At 47.3% G+C, this 16022-nt stretch overlaps 2 protein-coding genes and 1 non-coding gene across 6 annotated transcripts in view; 2 read left to right on the top strand and 1 right to left on the bottom strand.

Annotated features, from left to right (window-relative positions):
* MYBL2 (MYB proto-oncogene like 2) overlaps positions 1–820 on the top strand; it is a 34590-nt gene extending 33770 nt beyond the window's left edge. For all 4 annotated transcript variants that reach the window (XM_032838507.1, XM_032838505.1, XM_032838506.1 and 1 more), the window contains exon 14: positions 280–820. In XM_032838507.1, coding sequence (XP_032694398.1) covers positions 280–408 — 129 coding nt within the window. In that variant the 3' untranslated portion in view covers positions 409–820. The remainder of the gene's footprint in view (positions 1–279) is intronic.
* Positions 821–13717: 12897 nt separating this feature from the next.
* On the top strand, positions 13718–13833 carry LOC116855731. Its single transcript, XR_004380423.1, has one exon. It is a non-coding gene; the product is annotated as a small nucleolar RNA SNORA28 (small nucleolar RNA).
* Positions 13834–15210: 1377 nt separating this feature from the next.
* Positions 15211–15739, bottom strand: GTSF1L (gametocyte specific factor 1 like). Its single transcript, XM_032838643.1, has one exon. It carries the CDS (start codon positions 15702–15704, stop codon positions 15240–15242), a length of 465 nt encoding a protein of 154 aa, XP_032694534.1. The 5' UTR covers positions 15705–15739; the 3' UTR covers positions 15211–15239.
* Positions 15740–16022: the final 283 nt, after the last annotated feature.

Here is a 16022-nt window from a genome sequence, read left to right as displayed (position 1 = left end):
AGCCTGCTTGGCTGTCACATTTCCCCATGAGGAGGCTGGTGCCACATGGGCACGGCCATGTCGCCCGGTCCAGCCTCCTTGTTCTACATCTGAGGAAGCCCAGAAACAGGAGCAACTTCTCCAGGGCCGCTGGGAAGGTGGAGGGAGCACAAGAAGGCTTGTGGCTTCAAAAGGGAGGAGGGTCATAGAAACATTCCCCTCTCCTCCTGGCCATGCTCACAGCGTTTGCTGGGGAAGTGCTGCCCTTGTCTGGATGGTAACTTTCTTGCCTCCTCCCAGATGACCAGCGCCTGGAAGACGGTGGCCTGCGGGGGGACCAGGGACCAGCTCTTCATGCAAGAGAAAGCCCGGCAGCTCCTGGGCCGCTTGAAGCCCAGCCACACGTCTCGGACCCTCATCTTGTCCTAAGGGCTTGGTGGTTACGAGCTCATTCTTATGTTTACAGGGGGCTGGGGGGACCGAGGTTGGTCTGTGAGTCTGAGCATCATACTCAGATAACCTCCTGCAGGGAGCCTTCTGCCACCAGCCCCTCCCCAGACTGCTCAGGTGGAGGCAGAGCGGGGCCTGCCGCTCGCTGTCCTGTCTCTGAGTCCAGTGATGGGTGCGGGTGGTTCCTGGTGCTAACAGAACAAAGTCCCACCCCTGGGCCTGCCTGGTCCTCTCCCCAGTGCCACAGGGAGTCCCATTAGCTCCTCTCAAGCCCTGGTCAAGTCTGGCCTCATCTCAGACCCCTGCTTAGAACAGGGGAGTGGCCAGCGTGCTCCTTCCCTCAACCTGTTAGTACATTTTCTTGAAAAAAATAAAATTCCCTTTTTCCATATGCTGTTGTAGACTCCACTTTTCTCCTGTCCCCTGCTTGTTGGGTTTGTTGGTCAGGGGTTGACTCCCTGGTGACTGTCCTTGGGGCCTTAGGGATATGGAGACCTGGGCCTTCCTCCTCAGAGCACAGCCTTGTCTGTACAGTCCAGGTCTCGGTCTCTGGATGCCTTCCCCCAGTAGCCCAGGGTGCTGCAGGCAGTTTCATCTGCACCCAGTGGCCGTCTCAAAGCTCCGAGGATTCTTGGCTGTTAGCAGGGAGGGAGACATGCATGAGGACCCTGTTTGGCCTTACCATGGATGGTGGACCTGGCCTGCCATGACCCCAGCCCCCAGGTGAGACCGGTAAACGAGGAGGGACCAGCAGCTGGGCAGAACTTCTGGCCATAGTGGCCTCAGCTTGCCAAGGCCATGGCAGCAGTCGGAGCCTGTGCTGTGGTCCACCTGGATCATGGTGCCGTGGGCTGGCTGGCACTTGGCTGGAAGCTGGGGACTGAAGCAGGACGGGTGCCAGGTTTGACAAGGTCTGGACTAGGGAGTGAGATGTTCAGCAGTAGAGTTCATGGGATTTGGCACGCAACCATTCGGGGGCTGAGGTCTCAGTTCATCACAGGATGGGTACCTGCCTGGGACCCATTTCTAGACTCTTGCTGCAGTGCCTCTGATTTCTAAGGGAGACTTAGGGACAGATCCTCTTGCTGGGGGCCCTCCTGGGGAGGTAGGACACCAGGGTTCAAATCTGACACACCCCTGCCCAGCTGAAGTTGCACATGGGGTCCTGTCAGTGTGGCACAGCCCTCCCCAAGTGGCCCTCGACCCAGTCACACACAGTTGTGCCCCATTTGAGCCTGGTTGAGTGCTGGTTCCTGCTCCAGAGCCAAGGCCTGGGAATGAGACCAGGGATAAGGACTCCACTCTGCTTCCTGGAGCTCCTGTGGCTGAGCCAGAGGCTCCCGTCAGTTCATGGCTAGGACACAACTGCCACATGGCCCTGTGCCTTTGCTGATTTCCTGGCCTAGACTTCTGTCCTCTGTCCCCCACCCCCAGCCCTCGGGGGACATGCAGGGCCCAGGCTCTATCTCTGTTCCCTGCAGGGCTGACAGCATTGATGGGTGACTCCAGTGAGGGTGGGGACCCGGGATCTTTATCCCAAGAGTTCACAGGCAACTCAGTCTGTGGAACACCTACATTAAAGTCAGATGCAGCAAGTCTCTGGGACAACCTGCCCTCCCGACCTTGCACCCTGGAGTTGATCAGAGGCTCCCAGGGGTGATTCCTAGGCAGGTGATAGGTGGTTGCACCTCAGTGAGCTCACCTACAACCCACCAGGGGCTTTCCGCCAGTGCCTGCTCCTGGGTGCCTCTCCCGCCACAGCCCATGGCTTGTCCTGAGGCTCTTTCCTGTGCACCTATTAACTGCAAACCTGTTAACTTGCCAGCTCCAGTGAACTCTGCTCTGGAGCTGTTCTCTGCTTCGTGCGTTAAATGAACAGACGTCAAGGGTGCCCCTGTACCTGGCATTGTTCTGGTGCTGAGGATTCAAGAATTAACCCCAAGATTCTCCCAAACAACCTTATTCTCACAGGGCTTAGATTCTAGAGAGGATGGGCAAGCTATAAGCCAGCACCCATGCACAACATGCCAGAAGTTAAGAGAGGCTTTTAAGAGAGAACGCAGAGGAATAATGAATGGCATGGGCGCCAGACTGCCTGCTAAGAGGAAGGGGAGGCTTGAGTGAGAAGGCTGGCTGCAGCGTCTGGCCACCATGGGGACCAGGAGGGAGAGTCCACATGGGCAGGGGTACTGGTTGCCAGAACCAGCGCTGACAGCCCCTCTGCAGTTTGACTGGGAGTATGGGGGCACAGAGTGCTCCAGTGGGTTCTGCAGCCGGTGGCTGGCCTCAGGAACTTGGGTCATCCGGGATGGTCCAGGGCTCAGTGTTTCCTAGGCCAGGGTGACAAGCAAGATGGAGGTAGGTGCTCAGATGCCTAGCACCTGAGTTCAGGGAGGGAGTACGGGAGGACGATAGTAGGAGGGAAGGGTGGAGTTCAGCTAGGATGGCAAAGCTGAGCGTTCTGAGAAGACCCAGGCGGTGGCTTGGCATCTGCTGGCCAACACGGCCTGGAAGCGAAGGAGAGAGGGTCAGAGTCTGGGGATGAGGGCTCCCGTAACCACCACCAAAGGACAGCTACTCCTGGAAGCCACGCCCACGTGGGGGTCACGTGACTTATTCTGGCCAATGGGAACCTCCTAATTGCCACGTGAGGGATTGTGGGAGAGCCTGCAGAGAGAGGCGGGAATGGCCAGCTGCTTAAATGAGTCTGGTCGCGTGAGCCCGGCCATCCTGAGCCCTCCAGCCTGCCCCGATCTGGCTCAGTCCAGAATAACTGCCCGGCTGAGCACGGACTCAGGAGCAATAGGAACTCGGTATTGTTTTAAGTCCCATTTCAGGGTGGGGGTGGTTTGTTGATGGAGATGCTGTCACAGGGAACCAGGGCGTGTGGATACTTGTATGGTCGGGACACTGGTGTGAGGCCCTCACGGAGCGGGAGGCCGCCGCCGAGGGCTGGAGCCTGGGCTGGACCCGCACGAGGCTGGAGGCGCAGGGCATGGCCCTGAGCAGCGCTCTCCCCGGTCGTGAAGAATTCCGAATGGGACAGAGGTGTTCTCAGCTCCAGGTTGTTGCTGGGGGTCGGAGGCAGGCCAGGGCCCCCCCGGGGAGGAGTGGGGCGGGTGGACGTCGTGGGAAGCGGTGGGGCCTAGGTTTAGGTACAGGGCGTCTGTGTGATGTTTGAGATACTTAGTACATTTATTTGCATCTTATATCTCCCCCTTAATAAAGGGAATCGTCTCCTAAGATGCTTTGAATACCTTTTTGTCTCTGTTTAAAATGTAAAAGCCTCGCCTGAAATTCAAGTGATGCAGAAGTGGACGGATTAAAATGCAGACCGTCTGTCCACTCCCATTTTCCTCGGAGGTGACCACACCACTCAGGGTCCGGTAAAGTACTTCCCAGATCTTCCTGAATCGCATTGGGATCCTGTTACGATGCAGACTTTGGTCCGGGAGGCTCGCAGGTGGCGCTCCACGTGCTGCCTTTCTAACAAGTTTCCAGGTGATGCAGAGTCAGGCAGCTGCACTTGGAGAAGCAGGGATTAACGGTACTAACCGTTCCATTGATCAAAATCAATGAGATGTCTGGGGCCATTGCTATCTTTTCTTCCTCAGGCTGCATAGCATCTCCGTTTCACTCGCCCCAAGAACTCAGTCCTGGCAGATGCAGGGCAGTCTGTGCCATGTGGTTTCTCTGGTGAGAGCCACCTGGGTCCCCTCCACCTGCCTGCGTTTCTCAGGCAGTGGGACATCCGCTTGGGAAGGGCCTGTCTGGTTGCAGTTACACCTGTGTTGTACTGGCTTATTGTATGACTCCCTTTTGCCTGTAACTTTCGAGAGAGCAGGGATGTTACCTGCCATGTGCATGGCTTTATCCCCAGTACTCATTGGCGCCTGGCACATAGTAGGTGCTCACCAAATATTTCTTGAATGAATATGAAAACTAAGACAGATCAGTGTTGCTCTGGCCATCGTTGAGCATTCATGAGGATCTCTTTTTGGACTATTCAAGGTGGAGGTGTCCTCTTTTATCTATCTATCTATCTATCTATTTATTTTGAGAGAGTGAGAGCAGGGGGGGAGGGGTAGAGGGAGAGGGAGAAGCAGACTCCCTGACAAACAGAGGGCCCCATGTGGGGCTCCATTCTAGGACCCTGAGATCATGATCTGAGCTGAAGGCAGATGCTTAACTCACTGAGCCACGCAGATGCCCTGATCAAGATGGAGTTGTCCTCTTGCCAAGACCAAAGGAAGACCTGAATTTTTGCTGTGTGACTGTAGGGACTGACCAAAAAACATCCATGATCCAAGAGTTGTATGTGCATCATGACAGACCACTGCTCCTTCCATCCCACCCACCCAGACACAGCCCCTTCAAGAGCCAGAGACCCTTCCCAGAGTCATGCCACTGCTTCCCAGATGCAGGCCTTCCTCCATCAATACTCATCTGTGCTGTGATGCCCAGAGATTAAAGTGATTCCAAAGGCCTGATTCCCAGTCTCAGCTTATAACTGATACCCATGTTGACAGCAGCATTCACAACAGACAAGAGGTGGAAGCAACCCTAGTGTCTGTTTACAGAAGACTGATAATCCCAGGTCCCTACATGCCAGACTCAGTTTTATTCTTTTTTTTTTTTTAGATTGTGTTTAAATACATAACAAAGTTTACCATCTTAACCTTTTTAAAAGTTTTTTGTTAACATATAATGTATTATTAGCCCCAGGGGTACAGGTCTGTGAATCACCAGGTTTACACACTCACCTTCCCCAATGTCCATAACCCAACCACCTTCTCCCTACCCCCTTCCCCCTGGCAACCTTCAGTTTGTTTTGTGAGATTAAGAGTCTCTTATGGTTTGTCTCCCTCCCGATCCCATCTTGGTTCATTTTTTCCTTCCCTACCCCCCAAATCCCCCATGTTGCCTCTCAAATTCCTCATATCAGGGCTGTCTTAACCTTTTCTAAGTGTACAATTCAGCCATGTTAACTCTATGCACATTGTCATGCAACAGATCTCTAGAATTTTTTCAGCTTCCAAAATTGAAATGTACTCATTAAACAACTCATTTCCGCCTCCCCCAGCCTCTGGCGACTGCCATTCTACCTTCTATGAATTGGACTACTCTAAATATCTCGTATAAAGTGGAATCATACAGTATTGTCATTTTGTGACAGCTGATTTAACTTAGCATAATATCCTCAAGGTTCATCCCTCTTAGAGGTTGGGTCGGAATTTCCTATCTTTTTAGGGCTAAATAATATTCCACTGCACAGAAAGACCACGTTTTAGTTACACATTCATCTTTCTGTGGACGGACCCTAGGGTTGCTTCCACCTCTTGTCTTGTGAATAATGCTGTTGTCAACATGGCTGTGCACGTAGCTTGAGATCCTGCTTTCAGTCCTTTTGGCTGTATACTCAGAAGTGGGATTGGTGGATCACATGGTAATGCTATATTTTTTTGGCTTTCATAATATCGTGTGTGTGTGTGTGTGTGTGTGTGTGTGTGTTATGTTAGTCACCATACAGTAGTACATCATTTGTTTTTGATGTAATGCTCTAAGATTCATTGTTAGTGTGTAGCATCTAGTGCTCCAGGCAATCCGTGCCCTCCTTAATCATCACAGGGCCAACCCATTGCCCCACCTCCCTCCCCTCTAAAACCCTGTTTGTTTTCCCGGAGTCCATAGTCTCTCATGGTTCATCTCCTCCTCTGACTTCCTCCCTTTCAATTTTCCCTGCCTTCTTCCAATGTCCTCCTTGCTACTTCTTATGTTCCACAAATAAGTGAAACCATATGACCAGGTGGGATTTATCCCTGCGATGCAGGGTAGTTCAGCATTCGCAATCAGTCAGTGTGATAGAATACATTAATAAGAGGAGAAAGAAGAACGATGTGGTCCTCTCAATTGATGCAGAAAAAACATTTGAGAAAATACAGCATCCTTTCCTGTTCAGACTCTCCAGAGTGCAGGGATAGAGGGCACATTCCTCAATTTCATAAAATCCATCTATGAACGCCCACAGTGAATATCGCTTTCAATGGGGAAAAGCTAAGAGCCTTTCCCTTAAGATCAGGAACATGACAAAGATGCCCACTCTTGCCGCTGTCATTCAACATAGTGCTAGAAGTCCGAGCAACAGCAGCCAGACAACAAAAAGAAATAAAAGGTATTCAAATTGGCAAAGAAGAGGTCAAACTCCCTCTCTTTGCAGATGACATGATACTTTATGTGGAAAACCCAAAAGACTCCACTCCCAAATTACTAGAACTCATATAGCAATTTTTTAATGTGGCAGGATACAAAATCAATGCACCGAAATCAGTTGCTTTCCTATACACTAACAAGGTAATACTATTTTTAAAAAAATTTTTTAAGAGATTTATTTATTTGTTTATGTATTTATTTGACAAAGAGATCACAAGCAGACAGAGGCAGGCAGAGAGAGGGAAGCAGGCTCCCTGCTGAGCAGAGAGCCTGATACAGGACTCGATCCCAGGACCCTGAGATCATGACCTGAGTTGAAGGCAGAGGCTTTACCCCACTCAGCCACCCAGATGCCCCGGTAATCCTATTTTTAATTTTAGTTGTTTTTATTTTTTTTCAGTCAGGTTTTTGGTATTTCATGAAGTTGTGCTCTGGGCTACTAAATCTTTTGCAGCGATGGTGTGACTCTGTCACCACCTGGTGGCCACTGGTATGTTTGCAGCAGCATGTAAAGGGAGCCACAGCAGTTTCTTGTGGGTCTTGGAAGAGTCCCTGAAGCATTTTTCAGTTTTCAGGCCTTCTCTTTGGCATCCTCACCAAGCAGTTGTCTGGCCCTTGCTTGAACACCTCCTCTGACTGCGAGAGGTGACTTTATTACTCAGCAGTCAGCTCCATTGTTGGACAGCAGTTGGGAAAAAAAGCTTCTTTATTTGGAGGAAAAAAATCCTCTGTCCTTTGTAATACCAAAGTAGGAATGACTAGGGTGCATGGGAAGCTGGTCTGTGGGGAAATCAGGGTCTCAGGACAGGTGGCTGATAGGCCAGTCTTACCTGGGGAGTCTTGACTGCCAGAATTAGCCACTATCTCAGCAGATCCTAGCATGAATCGAATCTGTCCTGTTCCCACAGGTCACCAAGTCTTGGATTTAGTGATGATAGTGATTCAACCCTCTCTAAATGGGTTTTATGTTTCCACCTTTGGCCGTGTGTGTTTTAAGGTAATTAAAGCTGAGTTTTGGTACAAATTAAGGATCAGACTTTTCACTGATGTAGACCAGTGGTCTCAGCTGGCCAGGATGAAGGTGTTTTACCTGTATGTTAACTAGGGCTGCCCGGTAGGTATCTAGGCTAAAGTACACATTGAATGGGACAGTCTGACAAGGACAGGTGTAAAGCCTTAGTCATAAATGCCCTTCAGAAAGGCACAGCTGAGAATATGTCACCCCTCTCTGGGAAAGAGTCCCTGTGCCCTGCCCAGAGCACAGCCCACCTTGGTATCCAGTGGGTGCTCAGCAAATGTCTCATTCTGCCTTGATGTGATGTGGTAGTGAGAAAAGCCTTGGGCAGCTGGGACCAGAGAGGTGGGGGAAGTGTTATCATTTTGTGTGTGTATGTGTGTGTGTGTTGATTTTTTATCTTAATTGTGTTCCCTGTGGTCAGGGAACATAGTCTGTGTTTTTTCAAGTCTTCAAAATTTGTCAAAACTTGCTTTATGGTCAAACATATGATCAATTTTATAATTCGTCATGCATCTGGAAGGATCTATAGTCTGCAGGCATTGGGGGCAGTATCTTATTTTTGTCATATGCTAATCCTGTGGACTAAATATTCAATGGCCTTTTTTAAAAAAGATTTTATTTTTTTATTTATTTATTTGTCAGAGAGAGAACGAGAGCGCGTGTGAACACAAGCAAGGAGAGTGGCAGGCAGAGGGAGAAGCAGATGGGCAGGAAGCTCGATGTGGGACTCGATCCCAGGACCCTAGGATCATGATCTGAGCCAGAGGCAGATGCTTAACTGACTGAGCTACCCAGGCATCCCTATCCTAGTTTTTTGTCAGCTTTTTGTAGACCTGGATTAGTCAACCTCCAAATGATGCATGGTAAGAATGTTAATGTTGTCCTAAGCCGCTGAACACTGGGGTGATTTGTTACTCAGCATTATTATGGTAATAACTAGCTGATACAGGGACACCTGGGTGGCTCAGTTGTTGGGTGTCTGCCTTCTGCTTGGGTCGCGATCCCGGGGTCCTGGGATCGAGCCCCACATCAGGCTCCCTCCTCGGCAGGAAATCTGCTTCTCCCTCTCCTGCTCCCCTTGCTTGTGTTCCCTCTCTCACTGTCTCTCTGTCAAATAAATAAAATCTTAAAAATAACTAGCTGATACACAAGGTAGACTTGTGTTCACTTGAAAGCCCTGGATAATGGATAGTGCACCCTGGGCTCAACTGGGTGGAGGAGGAACTTAGGAGACCTGGAGTTCCCAGAACGGGGCTGGAAATGAGTATGATGGGAGGGTTCTGGAATCCAGAGCCATGTGACTCTGCTTGTGTGTTAAGTGTTCCCCAGGACACCAGGCTAGCTTTTCCAGGCTCTTCTGACTTTGGATCAGACAGACCTGGATGTGAACCCCAGGTACTGGCTATGTCTCTTCCTTCCTCTGAGCCTTGGAGTGCTCATGATAAAATGGGGAGAATCCTTAACCTGTCAGAGGTGCTGAGGGGCTGGAGAGAACACTGGCACACCTTGGGATTCAGGAAATAAGGCTCTTAAGATGTTACGACAAAATGCTTTGTCATCCCTTTCTCATGCTCAAGAAACCGTGTATAGGAGGAGTTCACATGGAGTTCCATGCTTCAGCGGAGTGCTCCAAGGGGAAGGTCCCAGGTAGGGCTGGGGACAGGGCATTAGCCAGTCTTGACCTGCAGGTTTGCACTTCAGTCTGTCCTGTTCTGTGTCACCATCCGCTTCGTAGTTACCAGCTGGGGAAGTGGTGTGGTTCAGAACAGCATAGGCATTAGATATGGGTTCCGGTTTTTGTTTTTTTTTTTTTTTTAAGATTTTATTTATTTATTTATTTATTTATTTAAAGATTTTATTTATTTATTTGACAGACAGAGATCACAAGTAGGCAGAGAGGCAGGCAGACAGAGAGGAGGAAGCAGGCTCCCTGCTGAGCAGAGAGCCCGATGTGGGGCTTGATCCCAGGACCCTGGGATCATGACCTGAGCCGAAGGCAGAGGCTTTAACCCACTGAGCCACCCAGGCGCTGCCTTAAGATTTATTTTAGAGTGAGACAGCAAGTGTGTGTGCAAGTAAGAGGGAGGAAGGGCAGAGGGAGAAGGAGAGAAGCAGACGTCATCACCGAGTGGGGAGCATGGCATGGGGCTTGATCTCACAACCCTGAGACCATGACCTGAGTTGAAATCCAGGGTTGGACGGGTGCTTAAAGGACTGAGGCACCCAGGTTCCCTAGCATGGGTTCAGTTTTTAAAGATTTTTTGTAAAAGTTCAACATACAGAGAGCAAAATGCATAAATCCCAAGTGCAGAGCTGGTTGAATTTTCACAGAGTGAACAGTCATGTAACCAGCACCCACATCAAGAAGTAGTACACGACCAGCACCCCCAGAAACCCCCTCCTCACCTCAAACACGTAGATTTGGTTTACCTTTTTTTCATTTTAGTTTTTATTTATTTTTAAAAGATTACTTTTAAGTAATCTCTACACCCAGCATGGGTCTCAAACTTACAACCCCTAAATCAAGAGTTCCGTGCTCTACTGACCAAGTCGGCCAGGCACCTGTTTTGCCTTTTTTTTTTTTTTTAAACAAGAAACAAAAAAACATTGTGTAAATGGACTTTAATAGTATGTAAGATTTACCCATGTTGATTTGGGTAGTTACAGTTTTTTAACCTCACGAGTATATAGAATTCCATGATAGGATTTTTGCAGAATTTACCCATTCTCCTGAAGGACATAGGGCAAGTTTCTGGATTGGCTATTGTAAATAGAGCTGTTGTAAACAGCTTGTCCTAATCTTTTGGTGAGCTCATATACACATTTCTGGTTTATACATATTCAGTATGGAATTTCTGGGGATGGGTTCAAATTCATTACATCACTTGCTTTGTGAACCAAAGCATGTTATGTAGCTTCTCTGAGACTCACTTTTCTTGTTTGTATATTGGAAATAAAAATAGTTGCCACTTTCTGTTGTCACAGATCTTTTATTGTTCTTTTTTGGGTCACAGATCTTTAAAAAATTTTATTTATCTGAGAGAGAGCAGGAGCAGGGGGTGGGGGGACAGACAGGGAGGGAGAAAAGGGCTTCTTGGAGCCTGACACGGAGCTCGATCCCAGGGTCTTGGGATCATGACCTGAGCTGAAGGCAGACACTTAATGACTGAGCCACCCAGGCATCCCTGTTACAGATCTTAATAAAACAATATCTGCAAGGGACCTGGTCCCAGTGTAGCTCCCCTTTCTTTCCTCCTTCCTCTGCCATGCCAGAGCCCCCTGCCCTAGGACACAAGCTCTTCTACTAGACTCCTTCTTTGCCAGGAGTCCTCAATGTGAACCTGGAAAGCTTGCCTGGTGCCCAGGGCTGGTGGGCCCTTTTCCCTGGCCACGGGCTCTCCTTTGTGATTCAGCCACTGGTGCCCAGCCCAGCACTAGCTTACTGTGATCACCGTCACTGCTAACAAATGTTTCTATGACGCTCTCCGTAGCGTGTGGCTTGTAGCCGATGTTCTCTGGAGACTGGCCCAGGAGGGGCAAGGAATGAGGACTGAGGAGAGGGAACAGCTGTTGAGATCCAGCCCAGGAATTTATAACAGACATGGCTTTCTTGCCTGGTCTTTCTTCCCTGATGTTCAGACAGGAGTTTTTCTTAAGCTCTTTTATTCCTTATTTTTCCTGAAACACCTCAGGTCAGGCCATGTGGGTCAGTGGGCCAAGTGGAAAACTTACCTACAGAGGGCTCTGTCAAGATAGAGCTTACTTCTATCTCTGCATAATGGCATCCTGGAGCATTGTGTTGGGAAAGATTCAGAAGGTATTATCCAGGCTTAGGAAAGTGCTGTGATTGATTAGTTATGTCTGTTATAAGCATGGGAGGTGGTGGCAGTGGCACATATTTCATGTGTTTATCTTTGGCTTGAAGTTATTGGTTGATACTGCTCAGAATAGACATGAGTTTGGTTTAGAGAGGTAAATGAATGTTTTTTTTTTTTTTTTTTTTTTTTTTTAAAGATTTTATTTATTTATTTGACAGACAGAGATCACAAGTAGGCAGAGAGGCAGGCAGAGAGAGAGGAAGGGAAGCAGGCTCCCTGTTGAGCAGAGAGCCCGATGCGGGACTCGATCCCAGGACCCTGAGATCATGACCTGAGCCGAAGGCAGCGGCTTAACCCACTGAGCCACCCAGGCGCCCATGAATGTTTTTTAATAGGTGGGCTAAGTGTGCTTTCATTTATATGACTATTGACATATTTGGATTGATTTCTACCATTTTATTTTGTGTTTTCCCCCTTTTTTTCTTAATTGAATTTATAGTTATCTGTAATCTGGTCTGTTTTCTCCTTTTGCCTGGTTTGAATTACATAAAAAATATTTCTCTGATTCTAGAGGCTATTTAAAACTTTTCAGTATGCATACTTGTCACTGTTTCTGTTCTTCTGATGATGCCATTTCCTGGCCGATTTTCGTTGTTTTGTTTTATAAATTTAAATGAAAAATTGATGATTTTCTCAGATGATTAATTTTGTGTACATATTTTTATTTTTTTAAAAGATTTTATTTATTTGACAGAGATCACAAGTAGACAGAGGCAGGCAGAGAGGGGGAAGCAGGTTCCCTGCCGAGCAGAGAACCCAATGCGGGGCTCGATCCCAGGACCCTGAGACCATGAACTGAGCTGAAGGCAAGGGCTTAACCCACTGAGCCACCCAGGCGCCCCTGTGTACATATTTTAAATATTCACTTATCATTGTTCTCTCACCTCATTACATTTTCTTTTCATTAATACCACCTCCATTTCTGCTACTAGTAGGTAGCATTAGTTGACAGCTTCCTGTGTGATAGACAGTTGTCCTGATTTTATCATGTGTTAAATCCCTTAATCCTCCACATAGTCCTGGGAATTTGTCATCCCTACCTTGTGGATGAGGAAACAGAATCGCACAAAGGTTGGGTTGTGCTGGAGATCCAGCATTAGGAAGAGGTGGAGCTGGGCCTCAGTCCTGGCTATTTTGTTTAAATATTGTGTGTGTTTAATTTGTTCGTATAAAATTTGTTTAAATCTGTGTATGTTTAAATTTTTTGTTTTGAAATCATTTTAGGTTTACAGAAAACTTGCAAAGATAGGACAAAGAGTTCCCATATACTTTCCACCTGGCTTTCCCTAATGTTAACATCTTACAAAAACATTGTGCGTTCAACAGAAGAAGTTTATATTGGTAAAATACCAGTAACTAAACTATGGACTTTATTTGGATTCACCAGTTCTTCCACTCAGGTCTTTTTCTGTTCCAGGATCCAATCTGGGATCCCACATTGCATTTAATAAATATACATGTATTTTAAAAGACCTTTTATTTTTTATTTATTTATTTTTAAAGATTTTATTTATTTATTTGACAGACAGAGAGAGATCACAAGTAGGCAGAGAGTCAGGCAGAGAGAGAGAGAGGCAGGCCCCCGCTGAGCAGAGAACTTGATGCAGGGCTCGATCCCAAGACCCTGAGACCATGACCTAAGCCGAAGTCAGAGGCCTAATCCACTGAGCCACCCAGGCACCCCTAAAAGACCTTTTAGTATAGAAGATTTCAGAGTTATATAAAAATGGAAACAATAGTAAAATTTATCACTTAGCTTCAACAACAATTGACTCATGACCAATTTGTTTCATTCGTGCCCCAAACCAAGTTACTTTTTTCTTTTTCCTGGTCCTGGTGGTCTGTAGTTTACAGATGTGTGTCCTACAGATCACTTTATTTCACCTGCTTCCTATATGACAGTTTTCTAGTTCATGTATTTTATTAATCATGGTGTTTCTAAAGCCAACGCCTAGAACTTCTTCTTCTCTTTTTTTTTTGCAAGAAGAAATCTTTATTATGCACTTTGTAGAAAGAATTGAAGGGCCCAGAAGTGGCAAAGTTATGATTACTTAAAAATAACTTAGTTAAAATTTCATCCTGAAAAACTTTCAAAAGAGTTAGTCTCTTGCTGTTTAAGAAAGTGTATTTTAATTTTTTGGCCAGAATATATATTCACATGTAAAAGGCACTGAAGGACTGCAGGCCCCACTCTGTGGCAGATGATCAAAATTGTCTGACACAATATGAGCAAGAAGATCTAACCTATTCCAGTGTTTTCTCCTCTGAGAACCCAACTGTTACACAGACTGTTGGCTAAAGTGCGGTTGAGGTATGCCTTTGTTGAGGGTCATGAGGGAGGGAAGAGTCATGAGTGCCAACCATCACGAACTCGCCAGCCTTCTGAGGCATCACCATTTCATCTTAATCTTCCTCAACAGTTAATACCACTACCATTTTGGGACCTTCCATTTTTAGTCTTGAGTTTCTTACATATGAAATGATGACAGATGAATTTGGTCTGTGAATCCTCTTAGAATTCCAGATAGCATTGTGTTGGTGTGTGGTTTTCTGAGGGGAGGGTTCCAAAGCAAAAGCAGGCAGGGTTTTCAATGTTCATGAGACACAGTGAGGTGTAACATAAACCACAGAATTAAACATTTTTCTTTTTTTGTCTCCTGTGGATAAAATAAATACCAGATACTAAAGAGTCTATAGTAAATTCTCTCTCTCCTAGTTCTCATCCCTGGGGAGAGATGAGAAGTTGTTAGGGAAGAGACCAGCCAACTTTTTCTGTAAGGGATCAGATAGGAGACATTGTAGGCTTTGTGGGCAGACACCTGTTCTAGTGTGTCCCTGAGAGAAATTTTATAGAAATATAAACACATACGTATACACGTTCTCTCTCACAATTCTGCCAAAATTGTAGCATAATATACAGAGTATTCCAGACTTGGCTTTTCTCATTTAAACCAGGGGGTGGCAAACTTTGCTCCTCATAGGCCACTTCAGGCCTGTTACCAGTTTCTATACATAGTTCTATTGGAAGCTACGTTCATGTGTCTGCATACTGTCTATGGCTGCTTCCATGCCACCAAAGCAGAGATGGAGTTGTGACAGAGAACATTTGGCTTGTGAAGCCTAAAATGTTTACTCTCTGGCCTTTTAGAGAAGAAGTTTGCTGGTGTCTGAGTTAAACACTGTGTTTTAGCCCTCCCAAGCTAGTCCAGAAAGAGCCTCCTTACCCTTTCTCATGACAGCATACTACGTCTTTGTATGGCTGGACCATCATTCATTTAATCGGGCCCTCCCCTAAGGGATATTTAGACCATTTCTGACTCTGACCCTTACTGCTAAAACAACATGGCAGTGGGTAACCTTGTACTTACCTCATTTTCCGCAAGTGTGACCATATTCACAGGATGAATTCCTAGAAGTGGCATAGTTCATGGAAGCAGAGCGTACTGGTGATTTTTACAGCTAATGCCAAACTGCCCCCCACAGAGGTTTACCAGCTTACATTCTCGTGGTGTTACGAAAGTGCCTATTTGCCCCGTCTTTGCCAGCAGAATGTCCTGCCAGCCTTTAAACCTCTACCAATTGCTACATGGAAAAAAAAATAAAAAGGTAGCCCAGGTGGTTCAGTTTGCATGCTTTTATTTGGGTGAGTTGCATCTTCTCTTAGCCACGTAAGAGGCGAGCGGCTCCTTTCTGCTGCTGGTGGTTTACTCTCCTGGTCTGAGGGTCTTCTGGGGGGTGGTCAGGGACGGGGTGTGGGCTTCTCTCTCTGACTCTCTTGTATCGCTTTCACAGACAAGCTTTTGGGGAACAAAAGTCTTAAGGACAAACATGGGATGGCAGTTAGTGCCATCGACATTCCAGACATCAGAACTGGGGAGCCAGGGGGGCCCTGGAAGAGCATTTCCATTCTGCTCTGAACTTGGAAGGCTAGCTTTCAGGGGGTGCAAGCCGTCCTCCTCCTCCACTGTGCTTCTGTTGACGCAGGCCGCCTCGTGTTCCTCCAGCTTCTTGATGGGGACCACGTGGCAGGCATTGTATTTGCAGCTGGCCATCTTTTTGGCTTTCTTGGGGTTCTTCCTCCTGCACGATGCCAGGTGGTACTGAAATCTGCTGAGCGGGACTCGGTGGTGAGGGTTGTAAGGGCAGATTTCTAAGGCTTCGGGTTCCATGAGAAATTGTTCTTAAAGCAGTTGAGCTCACTTCCCAGAGTAAAAATGAAATGCCCTTTGTGGAAAAACACTTTGGTAAGGAGGATGGAGCTGTCCTCTGCCCAGAATTGGCCCTTAGAGCTCTGTCAGCCACGTTCTTAACAACTCATGCTTCCTGTGCTCTGGGACCACGAGTGGTAGGTTAGGAAAAGGACAGGAACTGTCGGGGGCAGCTTCACAGAGACCGGGTTACAAATGGCAGGTGAGACAGAAGAACCTTATAAAGCAAGAGCCAGAAAACCACAGCTGCCCCACAGGAAGGTAAAGAAGGTACAAGCC

Source organism: Lontra canadensis, unplaced genomic scaffold (genome assembly GCF_010015895.1).
Source record: "Lontra canadensis isolate GAN:19392208 unplaced genomic scaffold, GSC_riverotter_1.0 scaffold105, whole genome shotgun sequence".
NCBI classification, from domain to species: Eukaryota; Metazoa; Chordata; class Mammalia; order Carnivora; family Mustelidae; genus Lontra; species Lontra canadensis.
This window is presented reverse-complemented; position numbering and strand designations above follow the sequence as displayed.

Excerpts from the sequence above, each read along its gene's own strand:
- GTSF1L (XM_032838643.1), bottom strand. The coding sequence starts at position 15,704 with ATGGAACCCGAAGCCTTAGAAATCTGCCCTTACAACCCTCACCACCGA.